At 37.8% G+C, this 16,408-nt stretch overlaps 1 protein-coding gene across 1 annotated transcript in view; it reads left to right on the forward strand.

Moving 5' to 3' along the window:
• The window catches only part of ARHGEF3 (Rho guanine nucleotide exchange factor 3), a 107,392-nt gene extending 96,237 nt beyond the window's left edge, over positions 1-11,155 (forward strand). Inside the window, 8 exon segments of the mRNA XM_066558261.1 lie at positions 2,710-2,880; positions 4,617-4,679; positions 4,970-5,066; positions 5,168-5,244; positions 6,503-6,760; positions 6,928-7,098; positions 7,815-8,001; positions 8,955-11,155. Of these exon segments, the coding sequence (XP_066414358.1) occupies positions 2,710-2,880; positions 4,617-4,679; positions 4,970-5,066; positions 5,168-5,244; positions 6,503-6,760; positions 6,928-7,098; positions 7,815-8,001; positions 8,955-9,262 (1,332 nt within the window). The 3' untranslated portion in view covers positions 9,263-11,155.
• The last annotated feature ends 5,253 nt before the right edge of the window (positions 11,156-16,408 follow it).

Genomic DNA, 16,408 nt, shown 5'->3' on the forward strand with positions numbered 1-16,408 from the left:
TTACCTCTGTACATGTGACTTCCCATTGACATTAATGGACTTTCAGCACGAGGAAAAAATTTTCAGTCTGGGATTTGTGTAGTTTTTTAAAGATATGTTCTTGGCTACTTTTTATATTTTGCATATTTTATTGATTATAGAAGTATTTGATTTTTTTGGTGTGTACTTCATTTTATTCCCATTTTCCACTTATTTTCAATACTTTTTTCATAAGGATTCCAAGTAAAAAATATTTGAAGTCTTTCAGGTTTTCTTTCTGGGCCTTCATTTTGTTTTGTTTTGTTTATTTGTTTGGTTTGTTTGTTATTGACTCTTTGTAGTCATTCTGGTGCTGTCGTGTAGGGCAGTGTACAGCAGCTGACCAATGAAATGCTGTCAGCTTCATCTCTGCCAGCCACACTCTGTCTGTGCAGCTGCAGCATCCCTGATGCCAAGCAGGTATTCTTACTTGTTAACCCACCTGGGAATCCAGTTTATTAGCTGCATTTCCAGTTTCCATCAAGCTACACCAATGATTGTGATGATCTGCCTGGTCTTATTCACAGCTGTGCTGTTTGGCTTAAAGCAGAAAATAGGATCAGAAAAAGAACTCCAGCTGATGCTGAAGAAAGAAATTGAAGTCTGGCTGGCTTCCTCTGCAACTTCCATTTTAATCAGTGTGTCTTGAATTTAAGTAGGGAGTCCAAATTACTTTTTTCTGTCTTAGGACACTAAAAATTTCTAAAAATCCTCAAGAAGAAAATTGGTTTTAATATCAGTTCTGAATGCCACAGCTTTGATAAGTAGTCGCTTTTGCCCAGTATATGAAGTTGTTTGCTTTACTGCAGCTCTAATTAAGGGTTCTTAATTGCATTGATTAACATTGGTAACATATAGACTCTTTAAGAAACAGTCTTATAACAGCCAGGGAAATCTGTTGCCACAAGAGAAATATGGTAAACAAAATGAGGTGTTGTGGATGGATTTTTCCCCAGCTCCTTTAGTTTTTGGAATTATATGAAAATTTTAATCATCTAACAAGGCCATAATTTTTAAACAGTGTGTGGCACATGTTTTTTAAGGAAGCCAGAAACTTCCTTATAGGAAAAGATTTTAAAAAATCTGGAGATGTAGAAATGCTCTTTTGACATTCCTGCAGTTCCTTCATGGGTTTCTATCACATGACTGATTGTTTTGGTTTTTTTAAATTTTTCCTTCTTGACAAGTGCAAATCAAAGATAGTATGAGAGTATCTACAAACTTGTTTTTAGAATTTTTTGGTAGAACTTCAGTTTAGGGCTGTATTCCACTAATAAATGACTTCAGTTTCTGTGTCCCTTATTAAGCAAGGTACACTTTGTATGGTTCATGAAAAGGATGATGGATGAGAGGAATCAATTAAATACATACTCATTGTGTCTAGGGAGCAAGGATGCTAAGCAAACAAACAAGCAGGATTTTGGGGAATTTCGTTTCATTTTGAGTCTTTTAGCCTCTTTGTGCCCCTTCTGCCCAATGAGGACAATTTAGGGCTGTGGAGAATTGAATGGAGTGTTCTCCTTCAGCAGGGAGGAACATTCTGTCAGTGCATGTGAAAGGTCACTTTTCCCAAAATACTGCTGAATTTGAGTTTGCTCCATGATTCCTCATTATAACAAGTCAAATTAAGCATGTAATTTCATATGTGTTTCTGTACTTCTTAACCCTTGAAGGAAGACTAGCACCTGACTTGGAAAGTTTTGGATGGGGGAGTGTGTGTGGTTATTGTTCAGGTCTTTGTCAATTCCAAGTACAACAGAATGGCTTCTGTTAAAGAACAGGCTTTTTATTTATATCATGTCTTCTGATATGGTAAAAACATAGTATTTATAGGCTCTGTTTGCATTTCATGGGCTCTTATCTTAAGAAAAGAATTTAAAATATTGTCCTTTGTATATGCTGCTTTCAACTTGGAAATTGAGAGAATTTATTCTGTTTTAAATATTCTTACCCAAGGCAATTGAAAGATGATTTTGTTATGCAAGGTAGGTTTTAAATAACAATAACAATGTAGAGCATTTCAACTATGTGAGATAGTTTAAGCATTTCAGAGGTATGACCTCAAAAAGAAGCCTTGCATTTTAATGAAGCAAAAAACCCCAACCTTTTCAAAATAGAATAGTAAGAGCATAAAGTATCCATCCTTAGCCTGGAATCCTTCTAAGAGTTTACAGGCAATTAGAACTCTTAAGTCTCCCTTAAAATTGAAATTGGCTTTTTTGAAGTTTAGGACCAGACCACATAGTAGATACAGAGGTGCTGGTACACAGTGGTAGAGTGTCTAATATTTGCATTAATTCTAAGTTTTTGGTGAAGCAGAAGTGAAATTCCTGTCTGTTCACTGAATTGAAACTCTGTATTTGATCAGTTCTGTTAGTTTAGTGTGCTGCACCATTCTGCACTGTGCCTGTAGTACACTCTTGGTGCCTGTTGTATGGGAATGCATTGCAGAAGTTTTGTAGATGTTGAGGACAGGACACGGACAGAATTCACTGCAGGAATGGAGGCCCTGCCCTTTCACGAGAATGTATTGAAATAATTTCTCTTGAGTTCCTGGTACTAAGTGTTGCTATGAAGTTCAAAGGAAAAACAGATCAGAGAACATTTGTTTGTTGTACTGAACCTTAGAAAGGAGCAGAGTGAGGGTGTGAGCTGAAGCTGTGTGACACAAGCCCCCTTGTCTCTCCGCAGCGCTCCATCAGCTTCCGCAGCGAGAGCCGCCCCGAGCTGTTCAGCCCGCGGCCGTGGTCCCGCAATGGGCCCCCTGCCAACACCAAGAGGAGGGACAGCAAACTCTGGAGCGAGACCTTCGATGTCTGTGTCAATCATGTGCTTACATCCAAGGAAATCAAGAGGCAAGAGGTACAGATATAGATATGGATGTGTTTTATTAACCATAAATTTCATGTTCAAAAGTTGCCTTTAAAGTGTAGAGTTGGGAATGCTCCCAGGCATTGGGGCAGCACTTGAAGAAGTTCAAATGTGTCACCACCTGCTCCAGAAGCAGAATTCCACCTCTAGTCTTTATGATGACCCAAGCTGTGTTAGATTAATGTATTCTTTGTGCAATCCAGCTCATTGCATTTCCTTAACAAACCAAAGGCACTGAGATGTCTCGTGGCTGGCTGCATGTGTGTACATGTTCTGTCTGACACTTGCTCTAGTCATGGTGGATATTTTGGTGTTTCATTTTGTCATCCAGTTAATGTGAGGTGAGCATGCTGTGCCAGGAACAGGTGTTCATCAGGTGATGCAGGCACACAAACATGCACCATCATTTCCCTTTTGGGAAAGGCTGTCCTTGAGGAAGGCTCCAGTGCTAGACAGATGACACACTGATCAAAAGATGTGTCTTCTAAAGCAAAACAAAAGCATGCCAGGGGTTTTAATGTGTCAGACAAGACAAAGTCTGAATAGTCCATATTATAGTCAAGGCAGACCTCCTTCAGAATCAAGGTATTGTTATTTTCTAAAGAAATTTCTAGCTGTATCAACAAAGCTTGTAACAATCTCCCTGAAAGTATTTCGAGGACTGAGTCATAAATCAAACAACAATAGTGTCAAGCATTTCTTGTGCAAATTTTAACATTGTACAGGAATTCATAGGAAATAAATTTGTAATTGAGAACTTCAAAGGCAGCTTACTGAAAGCTTAACTGTAGAAACTGTTTGCACAGTGTATAGCAGTCACTGCTGTGTGGGGGCAAAGCCAGGATTCTGGGTACAACCCAAATAAGTGAGCTGTGTCCCTGCAGGTTCAGCAGGAGGGTTCTGCTCTGTGTTTGATCCCATCTTGTGCTTTGCTGGGACAGCTGACCTGCTGCCCATGAGCTGCACTAGGGCAAACCTGGCAGGAATGGGGTTCCTGAGCCCCAGAAATCTGCTCCAGCTGGGGATGGCCTTCCATGATTTATACTGGTTGAAAGCTTTGACTGTAAAGCAAGGAATTCTAGCCCAAAATGTCCTTAACTCTTCCTGTACCCCAGTTTAAGGAGGTAAAAAGTTAATAACAATGGGGCTTTGATAAACCAGTGAATTAGGGTGGTGTTATTTTTAATCTGCCAGCTTTAAAGTCTGAAATGTGCTTTAAGAGGAGTAACTAACATCAGCCAACAGTTATCTAGAGCTCAGCCTTTGTAACAAAAAAAATGAACTGGTACCAAAATAAAAGTGCTCAGTACCATGAAATGCTTTAAGAAAGATCTGTCTCCTACTTGGCAGAATCCCCTGTAACTTCTGCCACTGCTTGTGCTAAAATGGAACACAACAAACTCCTATATGCAAGCAATTGTATAAGTGGCAAAGTCAAAACACCACAAAAATGAAGGTAGTTTCCTCCATCTGGGAACACATCCCTTTGGAAAAAAATCTTTGTCTATTTGAAATAAGTTTTTAATGAACATTCTGGTATAACTGTTTTAAAAACAATGCACTTAATTCTGTAGTTATGGAATAAGGCCTTACTTTATTTCTGTAGATTTAGCAGAGAAATGCTGTTACATGGTGTTAAGACAGCTGTTCAAAATATAACATCAACCCAGGAAGTGGAGCATAGATTAAATAAAGATACTTTCTAATATTTGTGTCTGTTTTTACAGGCTATCTTTGAACTTTCCCAGGGAGAAGAAGACCTGATAGAAGATCTGAAGTTGGCAAAAAAGGTCTGTTTAAAAAACAAAACCAAAAACCAAACCACAACAAAGAATACTAATTGGTTCATAACACATTTAAAACAATCTTTGTTTTTTATAATTGCTAAGACAGTAAAAGAGGAAAAAATCCAAAACGTATTTCAGTCTTCCCATTCTTTCTGAAACACTTAAGTGTGCTGCCTTTTTTTTTTAGTAGGAAATTGATAATTTAATATATGGTTATGAAACTTACAGACACCACTAAATTCTATAATGAATTTTGCAACCAACAAACCGCAAATGTTTGTTTTTCTTTTCAGGCTTATCATGACCCAATGCTTAAGCTTTCCATAATGACTGAGCAAGAGCTGAACCAAATTTTTGGAACACTGGACTCTCTAATTCCTCTGCATGAAGGTAAAACTCTAATAGGCTTTGGCTGCATAATTACAGCAGATACATTTAAAGTCAGGTTTATTAAAGTGAGGCTTCTCTTCTTTTGTTCTATTCACTCTCAGATCTTCTTAGGCGACTTCAAGAAGTCAGGAAACCCGATGGATCAACAGATCATGTTGGCCACATCCTTGTGGGTTGGGTAAGGCAGAGTTTATAACTAATTTTGGGACTTAAGTAATGTAGTTTTTCTCAGACAATTTCCTTTCTATAACATGTCAAAAAGATATTCTCAAAATACTTTTAAAAGTTAAGGCAACTATTTAGGGAGACATTAGAATATTTTCTCTTTTCAGGGATTTTCCATGAAAAGATTTAGACTGGGATATTGGTTTTAAAGGTTTTGCTGTTCCAGAGTTGAGCACTATTTAATATACTTTAAATAAAAATCAAGAGTCAGACTAGAGTTTTTCTTATGTAGGTCCTTTGAGAATCTGCTCCTGTTTCTGTTCTGGTTTCCTTGGAAAGTCAAACAGGGATACAAGAGAGATGTTGCTGCCTCATAAAAGATAAAGTAGATAGGTTCATGTTCACTAGCATCCAACAGCATAAATACTGAAAATAACTTTTGTTAGTTTTGTTGATAAAATTGTTCATTGTTATCAGAAAGAGTTATTTTTGGTTTTAGATATGTGAGAAGTATGCTTTTAAGTAAATGTAAGTAATGAAATTTAGCAGGGGAAAAAAGGCTCGAAATTTTAAGGAATTAAGTAATGATATTTAGCAGCTCTATGTGAAAGTGTGACCTATAGGCAACAAGGGAAGCATTATATAATATATATAATGCAAATAGTTAATGATAAATAATTTGTAAATGTCAAAATAATCTTTGCATTATGTAATTTAAAATATATTTTCTGATGTGTGTTGAACATCAGTGAACTTCTCTTGATTCAAATATATTCAATTATAATTTCCTTTCTTAAAAGATTTTGCGGTTTTGGGTGTTAATACAGCAATAATGCTCTAATCAACAGTCAAGGGTTTTTTTCAGATTTTTATATATATATACGGTTTTGTCATCTTAGTTTGGTCAAGGTTCCTGTGGGCAATGTAGAAGCTTGATTGTAGAAATTTGCTGATCTGAAAAAGGCCAGGTTTGGGAGTACTCATTCCTAGACTTTTACCTCCATTCATAATTAGAGCCAGGCTTCTGTGTTCTATTTTTCTGTGCACTAAATAGTGTTCAGTGTTAAGTAATTTATCTTTTTAATATTTTTCAATAGTAACAGATCTGTAGGAATCTGTAGGATCTGAGTGGATATCTGTGGATTTATCTGTGGATAAATCTCCAGCTAAAGGAGTCTCAGCAGGAATTCTGATGTCCTGAATCACCTGAACATTTCAGTGCAGGAAATTGTGCTTTTGTTCAGCTACAGAATAATTTATTCTTTCCTCAGCTGCCATGCCTGAACTCCTATGACAGCTACTGCAGCAATCAAGTAGCAGCCAAAGCTTTATTGGACCACAAGAAGCAAGACCACAGAGTGCAGGATTTCCTGCAGCGCTGCTTGGAGTCTCCCTTCAGCCGCAAACTGGACCTGTGGAACTTCCTTGACATCCCCAGAAGCCGTTTGGTGAAATACCCTCTGCTGCTCAGAGAAATTTTAAGACACACACCAAATGATCATCCAGATCAACAGCATCTGGAAGAAGCTGTGAGTTACTGTTGGGTTTGGGGTTTTTTTAGGAGATTATAGCAGTTCTAGCTTATTAGTGAATTAAGAGAAACTATATAAAATATAAAAAACCACAAATGTTTAAATGAACAGCTGAATATTGGATGTTTTATTAAAATTCATGTGTTTTCATTGTGTTTCTGCAGATAAATATAATTCAGGGCATTGTGGCTGAAATCAACATAAAGACTGGTGAATCTGAATGCCAGTATTACAAAGAGAGACTTATTTATCTTGAAGAAGGCCAGAGGGATTCATTGATTGATAATTCACGTGCTGTGTGTTGTCATGGGGAACTGAAGAACAACAGGGGAGTGGTAAGGAGCTATTTTGTCATAAATAACTTTAAAAGATATCTAAGATGTCTATAAAGTACACACAAAATGTACCAACAGACATTACATTTGTCAAAGGCTGTGGTTATTCAAAATGCTTTACTTGATTCTTCGTTGAGATCAAGGTTAATTTATTGACTAGAGAAATTTGGTACTTTGAATTCCAGTTTCTGGATACTGCACTACAGGGATACTGCACTACTGATAAGTTTCACAATCTGAGCTTTCAGTTAAAAAGGGGGAAAGATTATAATAGTAGAAGAGAACTCAGTCTTTCCTAGCTTTTTTCCCCTCAATGTTAAATAGAACTTTTGAATGGACAAACAATGAAAAATGATCTTTTCTATTTACTGACACGAATGGAAGTATGACACCTATGGAAGTAGATAAAACTTTGGGGAAATTTGTTTTAGAAAGTAACAAAGTAAGGAGTGCATTTTTTCAGCTCTGGAACTGCTTCTATGGAGCATGGTTCTGCATACAGTGGAAGGGTCCTGTTTCACCCCACAGCTGAGAGGGAAAGGTGGAACAGGTGCTGTTTCCTGGCTCACCTGATGAAGGTCAGGCAGGTAGCTCAGTACCAAACTACCAGGAAGAAACTGGCAATTTTCATCTTTCTGGCAAACTTTACTCCTTCCATTTGGTTTAATGACGTTTCAAGAAAGGAATAACTGTACTACCTGTGCATCTTTGAACAGAAGCTGCACGTGTTCCTGTTTGAGGAGGTGCTGGTGATCACTCGCGCCGTGACCCACAACGAGCAGCTGTGCTACCAGCTGTACCGGCAGCCCATGCCCGTGCGGGAGCTGCTGCTGGAGGACCTGCAGGACGGAGAGGTGCGCCTGGGCGGCTCCCTGCGCGGGGCCTTCAGCAACAACGAGAGAAGTACGCAACAGCTGCCTCGGCTTGCTCTTGTGGGCTCAGCACAACTGGGAGATACCAGCCAATGGGACATGGGAATAGTCTCTCTAAAATTAATGTTATCCCCATCCAACATATTGAATTTTGTTTCAGACTAGTTTATTACGTTCTAAGTTGTTTCTTTTCAATTCTTCCTCAAAGCTCCCTATGTTGATAATAGAATTTCTCCACACGCCTGCTCCTGTACTGAATTGAGAAGGGGAGAACATACAGACTGTAGGGGCAAAACTGCAAAGTTTTGTGGTTTTGCAAACTTTGCAAGGTGAAGTTATAAGCAAGTATATTTTGAAATCTTGAGCTGTTTTGCCTTTCCTTGTACTGGAGACACTGTTTGCTATTCAATAACTCTTGAAGCTGGCAGATACTGTAGTACTCAGGGTCAAGACTGCAGCTATTCATGTTTATGTCCTTCCAGTTAAGTACATTATAGAAGACACTTTTTCTATTACAAGGGTCCTTTAAATTTCATCTGGTCAAAACTTCAAGGGGTTTTTGTATGTATCCACTCTATTAGCAAAGTGAAAGGAAGAGATGAGGCAGTCTTTGGCTGGCAGAAGGACGCTGCATTCAGTTAAGGTTCTGGAAAGGAGAGGAGAAGGAAGGTGGGAGGAAAGGCATTAAAGTGTGGGAGAAGCCTTAATCTTGCTGATTGACTTTAAGCTTTATGGATAGCTCATGCATGACAGAACCAAAATTATTTAATCCAGTAATATGAAGTTACTAGAAGTAACTAGTTGTAGTGTTCTGTGGTCTTCTCCCAGAAACAAGAAGATACCCAGACTCTTTTCTTGGTCTCATATGGTCTTGTCTGACCTTAAAGCAAAAATTGTGCAGATTTTGTTACTTAAATATACTCTTTGATTATAAAATCCATTCAGCCAAATCATTCAGGGTTTGATATATATTGTTTCTTTCAGTCAAAAACTTCTTTCGAGTCAGCTTCAAAAATGGATCCCAAAGCCAGACTCACTCTCTCCAAGCCAATGACTCCTTCAACAAGCAGCAGTGGCTGAACTGCATCCGGCAGGCCAAGGAGAAGTTGGCGGCGGGCACGGCGGAGGCGCGGGTCCCTGGGTGCCCCCGGGCAGAGGCCCCGGAGCGCATGGAGCAGTCGGACTGCGAGTCTGACTGCAGCATGGACACCAGCGAGCTCGGCGCCGACTGCGAGCGCATGGAGCAGACGAACTCCTGGGACAGCCAAAAGCAAATAGAAACCAATGTTTGACAAAAACTTACAGCTCCTGGAAGAGAGGCTGTCTCTTACCTGTACAGTATTTGCATTCCATTCGTGGAACCGATCGGAGAAGCACTTTTAGAATGTTTTTTGTGACAATGTCAATGCAGTTCTTGTATTTGTACCTGTGAGTGTCGTACTGTAACTGCCCATCTGTATAAGCTGGAATCTCTTGCAACTCGTGTCCTGTGATTATATTCCATAAACACCCAAAGTGGATGAAAGAGGTACTTGACCAGTTATTCTCAATGTCCTGCTGTAAACAGAATCTCTAAACTACTGTTTATATATGCATTACATAAACAACCTTTCCCTAATTTTTAAGTACTTTATTTGCCCTTTAAAGGGGGCAACTGAAGATGTGGACTTAATATGGAATTTCAAGATAATAAGTTTTCTTAAAGGTATGGAAAGAAAAAGTAGTTTCTTGGAACAAAAACTATCTTGCAATAAGCTATCCAAACTCCTGTGATATTAAATCAGCAAGAACTACAAACAGCGGGCCATGAAACCAGGGACTCTTTAGGAATTTATTTTTCAAAATGAAGCACTGTCCTAAGATCCAGCAGCCAAACTTACTAAAATCTGGACATTTCAAATGGTCAGCCTAGTAAGATGGTTTATTTTTCAAAGAATGTAATGCTAAAAATAATAAACTGAAAAAACCACAACCAAACCTTTACAGCCAGCACTGAATTAAATGAAATGCTGAGAATACTGGATGTTTGTAAATAAGCTGGTAATTTGCTTTCAGTGCCACATATATACATACATATATATATATATATATATATATATATATATATATATATATCTATCTTATCCCAAACAGAATAAGAATGGAAAGGAGCTTTGCTTGTGAATAGGCCCTCTTCAGCATTTTGCACTCCACTGACCTCCACTGTTGGTTTTAAGCACCACTAATGTTAAAACATTTAATTTTCTGTAAATATCTGTTTACAATTACATGTAGTTGGTTTTTAAAACTAAGTGATGATTTTATACAAATGATGTTCTACATATATACCCTGTGGGATTATGTAGAGAGAGTTTAAACAAAAAGGGAATTTTTTGTCCTTTAGGATGTATTACATCCTTTTTACTTTCCTCAAGTTTTGTTTTAAAAGTTTTTGTTGCATTTCATTTCATACTGTAATTGGAAATGTAACTGTGTTTTCTGGTGGCTGATTTAACCTACTCATTATGATGAGAAGCAGATGAGTCACTTAAATGCAGTCTAAAACACGTAGTGATCATCCTGTGATTTTTCAGGAATCCCTGGGTAGTATTTTATTTCTTACTGTAAGAAATAATGCCAGTGCTGTATGGCAAGCTATGAAAATGATATATTACAAATTTTAAATGATTCTTGGTATTACACAAGATAACCTGTGCAAAGTACTTGTAACAACAAAAGTAGAAAATAAGTTATTGCCAAAAATATTTTTCTTGTGTTCTACAAGTTTACATAAAATTTACTAGTTAACTTACATATATATATACTGATGTGCATTACAGAAATCAGTGTGACAAGATGATAAACAATATAAAACAAGGTATTTTTATTTTTTAAAAAATGGCATTTTTACCCTATAGAACATATTTCTGTATTTATAGTTTTTAAAAAAAAAGCAATTTTCTTTTCTGTTTCAGGCTTTGTAATTTATTTCAACTGCTTCATTTTTAGAGCTGAATGAGTGAAGATGAAAGGAAAAATGTGCAAAAGGAAAGGCATAGGGAAGTTGTTAAGCAAAAATGTTGAAAAAGAACAAAAAGCATGTAAGGTGTTCAGGTAGAGAAGAAAGAAGGAATGTGTGTTTTGACTTTTTTTATTAATGGCCTTAAACTTTTCTGGAAGCATTTCAAATAAATTACATTAAACCATTTTGATTTTTTTTTTTTGTTTGGTTGGTTGTGGAAGAAGACTACAAAAAGATTTCAGTGGTACATGCAGTGAGGCTTTAATGTAATTGACCAAAGTTTGTATTTTGTTTCTGATAAAGTGATACATATTTGGATCTAATTTGCTAAATGCACAGCAGTAACAGAAACAAGTCACTACGCTCAATTCACCACATTCCCCAAGGTTCTCTTTGGCATAATTAATTTAGTAAGTAGGTGGAACAAAAATGTACTGTCCTGTCATCAGTTGCTCTCTCATAATTCCTTGTGGGTCACAATTAATAATTGAAATTATTAATTTTGGGCTATTCCAACCAGCCATGGAATCTCAGAAGATTAGTTTACATTTGTTTACTATAATTTAGCCACCCACTCACTGTTCAGCATTCTGGAGTGTTGTGGTTGTGCTTTGTAGTTGACCTGCACTTAGCTACTGATTGATCTAATCCTAATGATGTTGGATTTTTCTCTTCAAATCATCCTAAGGATTAAGCTTTCCAGTTTAAGAATACTGTTATCATGCTGGATTTCGTAAGCTTGTTTTAGTTCTAGCACTTTTAAAATGCCACTGCTTTTGAAAGGATGACTTAGATTGTGGCAGCAGAATGGTGGTGGAGGGATGGGCTTGGACAATAAAATGTACCAAAAAGAATGGGTAAGGTGTAAAATTATGAGTGTGAAGTAGAGAGGAAGAATCATATACATAAATATGTTCAAGTGATTGTCACAGTAATTCTGGTGTCCAGAGGGGAGGCTGAGGTTGCAGCAGTGAAGAGGCAGTGAGTGAAAAGCCTGAGGTGTCAAGTGCTTCCAGGATCACCACGAGGAGATGGCAAAATGAGGAGAGGGACACAGACACCTCTAAACCTGAGGCACGAGCACTCTGCATCTCCCACTCGGGGAAAAGGGTGAGTGATGAGCTGTCCTGCTCTCAAGAGCAGGATGTCAGTGGTCTGAGGGGGCAGATCCATCCTTTTGTGGCAAATCTGTTTGCTCTTCTGCTCCTCATGAGGAGAGTCAGTGTAGCTGTAGCTTATGAAAGACCTGATGGACCAGAGGCAATAAAGGTAAAAGCAGAAATTGTTTTGACTGAGAAGGAAAGGTAAGCAAAGGGAATGGCCTTGGGACTGTGAACTGCGTGGGTCCTCTGAGACTGCAACACAAAACTGAACTGTGGTCTTTGTTTCCCTAGATTTGCTCTGCAGCACTGGAAAGAACAAAGCCAGGATGACAACGGGAACACCAAGGTCTCTAATGAGACACCAGGAACTGTAAGTTTGAGATCTGTGAAGCTCAGTGCCAAGAACAGTTGCTAGAATCTGGGTAAGGATAGGACCAAAATTGCAGAGTATGTTATAAATGAGAAGCTTGACTAGGCCAATATTCCAGCAGCAATCAATTTATTAATTAATATGGTAAAGTATGAGCAATACAGCTCTGGGTACAGTGGGGGAAGTTTTCCCTCCAACTGCACACCCGTAGTTGAGGCTTACAGGTATTTATAGCAGTACTCATCAGCTTTCTCAGCAGTTTCTATTCCTAATTTTTACTCATCAGCAGTTTCTATTCCAAATTTTTACGTCACAATTCTATACACTATTGTGATTTAGTTTTTCTCAGGATGTATCCCAGAAAAGGAGTATCCCCAGATGGTGGTGGCCCGGTTTCCGAAAGAAGGAAGAAATTTCCCAGCTGGTGAGGTCCAGATTCCAGATGTGGATCCACCTTTTGATTGCAAGGACTATAAATCTCATAACAGTGATGTCCAGCTTCCCTTGGTTGAAACTATTAATCCTTAAGTTGGTGTTCATCTTCCTTTCTCAAGCTGCTTTTCACTGTTTTGTTAAGGTGTGAGATAAGCACATTTCCTTTTTATTTATTCTAAAGCTAGAGTCTCAAAGATCCTTACTACAAGCAATATTCTAAAATTATACTTCAAAAGGTTATTATTGCAAAACTCTTTAAGGCTTAACTACAAGCAGAAAGTTCCTGTCAAAAAGCAAAAAAGCAACATCCTTAAAGCTTTAATTCAAATGCTCCTAAATTAACTTAAGACTTATAAAGGTTAATTGGGAACAAAGGATAGGTTCAAAGGCCTTCTTCCATGCTTTACTTTCCTCAGTTATTAGTAGAATTCATCTTTATAACTGTCCCATATTACAATTACAAATACACACGTTGCCTGTATGTACCTGACAGGAAACACAGCTTTGTATTTCACAGCTACAAGAAGTTTTTCTCCTGTTTAGCATGACCCACGTGAACCAGAGCTTCTGCCTTTAGAATGCTTCTGTGATAGTGGGAACCAGGGCACTTGAAGTTTCACAGAATTTCCAGAATTTGAAAGCTGTATCAGAACTTTCAGAAAGCAGTTTAATGGATTGCACTTTTTGATAAAAATGAGATTTTATGGTGACGCTGCCTGGCACTTAAGACAAATCTTGATTCCCAGGATCTAACAGAGTCTGAAACCAAGTTCCACACACATGGAAGATGATTTGTTTCCTTTTAAAAGGGAGTTTCAGATACAGAATGGGCAGCTCTTCCATGTTTAATGCTTATTAATGAATACTGATTTTAAAATATTGTAATGTGTTCTACAGGTTGGTGCTGCCATCTCTTGGAAATAGTGTAGTTTCACAGCTGATTTGATTACAGGAAATTTAAAGTATTTTAAGATATTACATATATTAATAATAAAATGAAAATATTACAAAAATACAAGTAGATATTCTCAGTCTTTTATCTGAGGATCACATATTTATCAGGAAAAAAAGAGTACTAAGTGAATTTCTGCTACTAATTCCTGGTTTTACATAGCCAGGTCAACTACTACCCCATTTTGTCTCATTTTTTAATATCATATCATATTTTCTCCATGGCTGGTAAGTTATACTAAAGCTCTTTCCAAGTGTGAAAATTTGGGGTTCTTTTTTGAGTTTTCCAAAGATTCTTCTCTTTGCATGGTCTAGGAAGAAAGATTAATTATGCAGTTCTTCTATTCTTGATCTCCTGGCACCTGAAATTTAGTTGGCACAAAATTAGCTCTTAAGCTTTTGGAGAAATTAGATGTGTTTTGCATCATTACAGTAGTAAGGGAAAGTAAAGTAGTAATTTGTGGTTATTTAAATTGTAATTAGATACTCAGATTGATTAATTAAAAATTTCTAATTTAGTTTTCAAATTCTTAAATTTACATTCATAAAAGGATACTGAAGTAAATGTCTGGAGGAAGCACCCAAGTTTGCTCCTTGAGCATGCAACCCTCCCTTCTGTCTTACTTTGTGGCTCTTAATCTGATCTAAATCTCTATTACTAATGTGTTAAAATCTGATTTCAGAATCAAAGGGATCTTTGTACTGGGGTGGAAAACCACTTGGTGCAAGCCCTGGAGTCACGGTGGAATGCTTGGCAAGTATCAAAAACCACAGAAACCAGAAACTAGAGAGAGGATAAGGTGACAGATTTTATAACCTCTTTTTTCACTTCAGAATATTTAAGTAACCTCTTCCTATGGTGGTTTTTGCTGCTTTGTGAACTGGGATTCTTTGCACCTGTTTGATATCTGTTGGGATTTAAGATGCACAGTGTGGAGCAGTGATCTGGAATTGCTGGAGCATTTATCAATTAGTACTGGGTAATTTTTGTGATGATCATCACAAAAATTAACTTAGGTTAATTAATACTGAAAATTAATTCTGTACAACTGCAAAGACATATCTTGTAAAAGCAAGTGATGAGGAAAACTCTGTGTGCTGCTTGGTAAATAAGCAAGACTTCAGAGATTGTATGGTCCAAACACCAATCAACTGAACTGCTTGTGTACTGAAGACATGCACAGTCTGAAAGTGATTTTAACAGCTCTGCCAATTCAAAATTGATAAAGCAATTTGACATGATTTGAGATATATAATGGATCAACACAGCCTTAAATTGGACCAGATTGGTATTTCCATTTTTTTTCTTGTATATGGAAATTCTATTTAAACAATGTAAAACACAGCAAAATAATTTCAATAATATATCAGCACATCTGTAATATTCTCTTCACCAGCACTGAATCCTCACAGAGAGGTAGGACATCAGATTCTCAGGGAGACAATCCTAATTTATCCATAGGATGAACACTGCATTTGTGGCGTTCATTACCTCTAGATAATGGAACATTATGTTTGTGCAGTTAGATAAATACTGGGTGTTATGTTTCTGTAATTTATGCAAATTATAGTTACAGATACTAATTACCCTGTTTAAACTTGCTGGGTCCCCAAATACTTCTAAGAACTAATAATTATTAGCTTATCTTCTTTTAACACCCTGGAGGCTACCACTAGCACCAGGCCATTTGTGTGCTGATGGGTTATTTATATTTTTGGATCTTCAGCTTATCTAAAAAGAGATTAATAAAAGGGCCAGGTTAAATTACCTGTTCCTTGTATACCCTGCAAGCATGAAAAGTTCCTATTTTTAAGGTCAGTGTCTGCTTTCAAGGTGACAAATGAATAGCTACAGTTATGGGGATTGAAGGTAATTGCTATAAGTAGCTAATGAATATATGCGTCTGTTCAACAACTACAGCACTAGTATACTTTTAACAAAGAAAACAAATTATAGGCTTCTAATGTTATGCTAATTACTTGTAAAACTAAAATCTGGTATTTGCATTTCCTAGGCACTGCAAGAATGGTTATTTTCAGCAGGCAGTGTTCACTGCATTGCATTCCTGGCAGCTGCCAAAGACAGGTCTTTGCTTTGGCTTTTGCATTTTCACATCCCTCTTGCACTGCAAGTTGTGAGCTTTACAGGGAAAGAAATGTTAACCTTCTGGCCTCCAATATAGGTTATTCAGTGCTGTTCTCAGTATGCACCCATGAAAGAACACTGCTAAAGTAAATTAAGATTTTTTTGCCTGCCCTTCATAACCATGAATGCATTTTTATTCTTCAAAGGTGAAACGTCACCTTGTCCAGTGTCTTGGAAAAAACCTTTGAATCTGAGAGTAAGAGGTATGCGCTGGCACTCAGTGTGGCGAACTTGTTAAAGTTAGGAGTTGGCAGAGAAGGCAGTGCCAGTCCTGGGGCCGGAGCGTTCCTGGGCCCGAAATGCCGGGGGGGATTCGTGCCCAAGGGCGGGTTCGCTGTGGGGAGAGCCCGTTCCGAGCGCCATGCCCCGGCTGCAGGGCAGAAGCCTTGTGCGGGCTGCGGCCTTCTCGGGAGAGCGGCGTCCCCTCAGGGC

Source organism: Molothrus aeneus, chromosome 12 (genome assembly GCF_037042795.1).
Source record: "Molothrus aeneus isolate 106 chromosome 12, BPBGC_Maene_1.0, whole genome shotgun sequence".
NCBI classification, from domain to species: Eukaryota; Metazoa; Chordata; class Aves; order Passeriformes; family Icteridae; genus Molothrus; species Molothrus aeneus.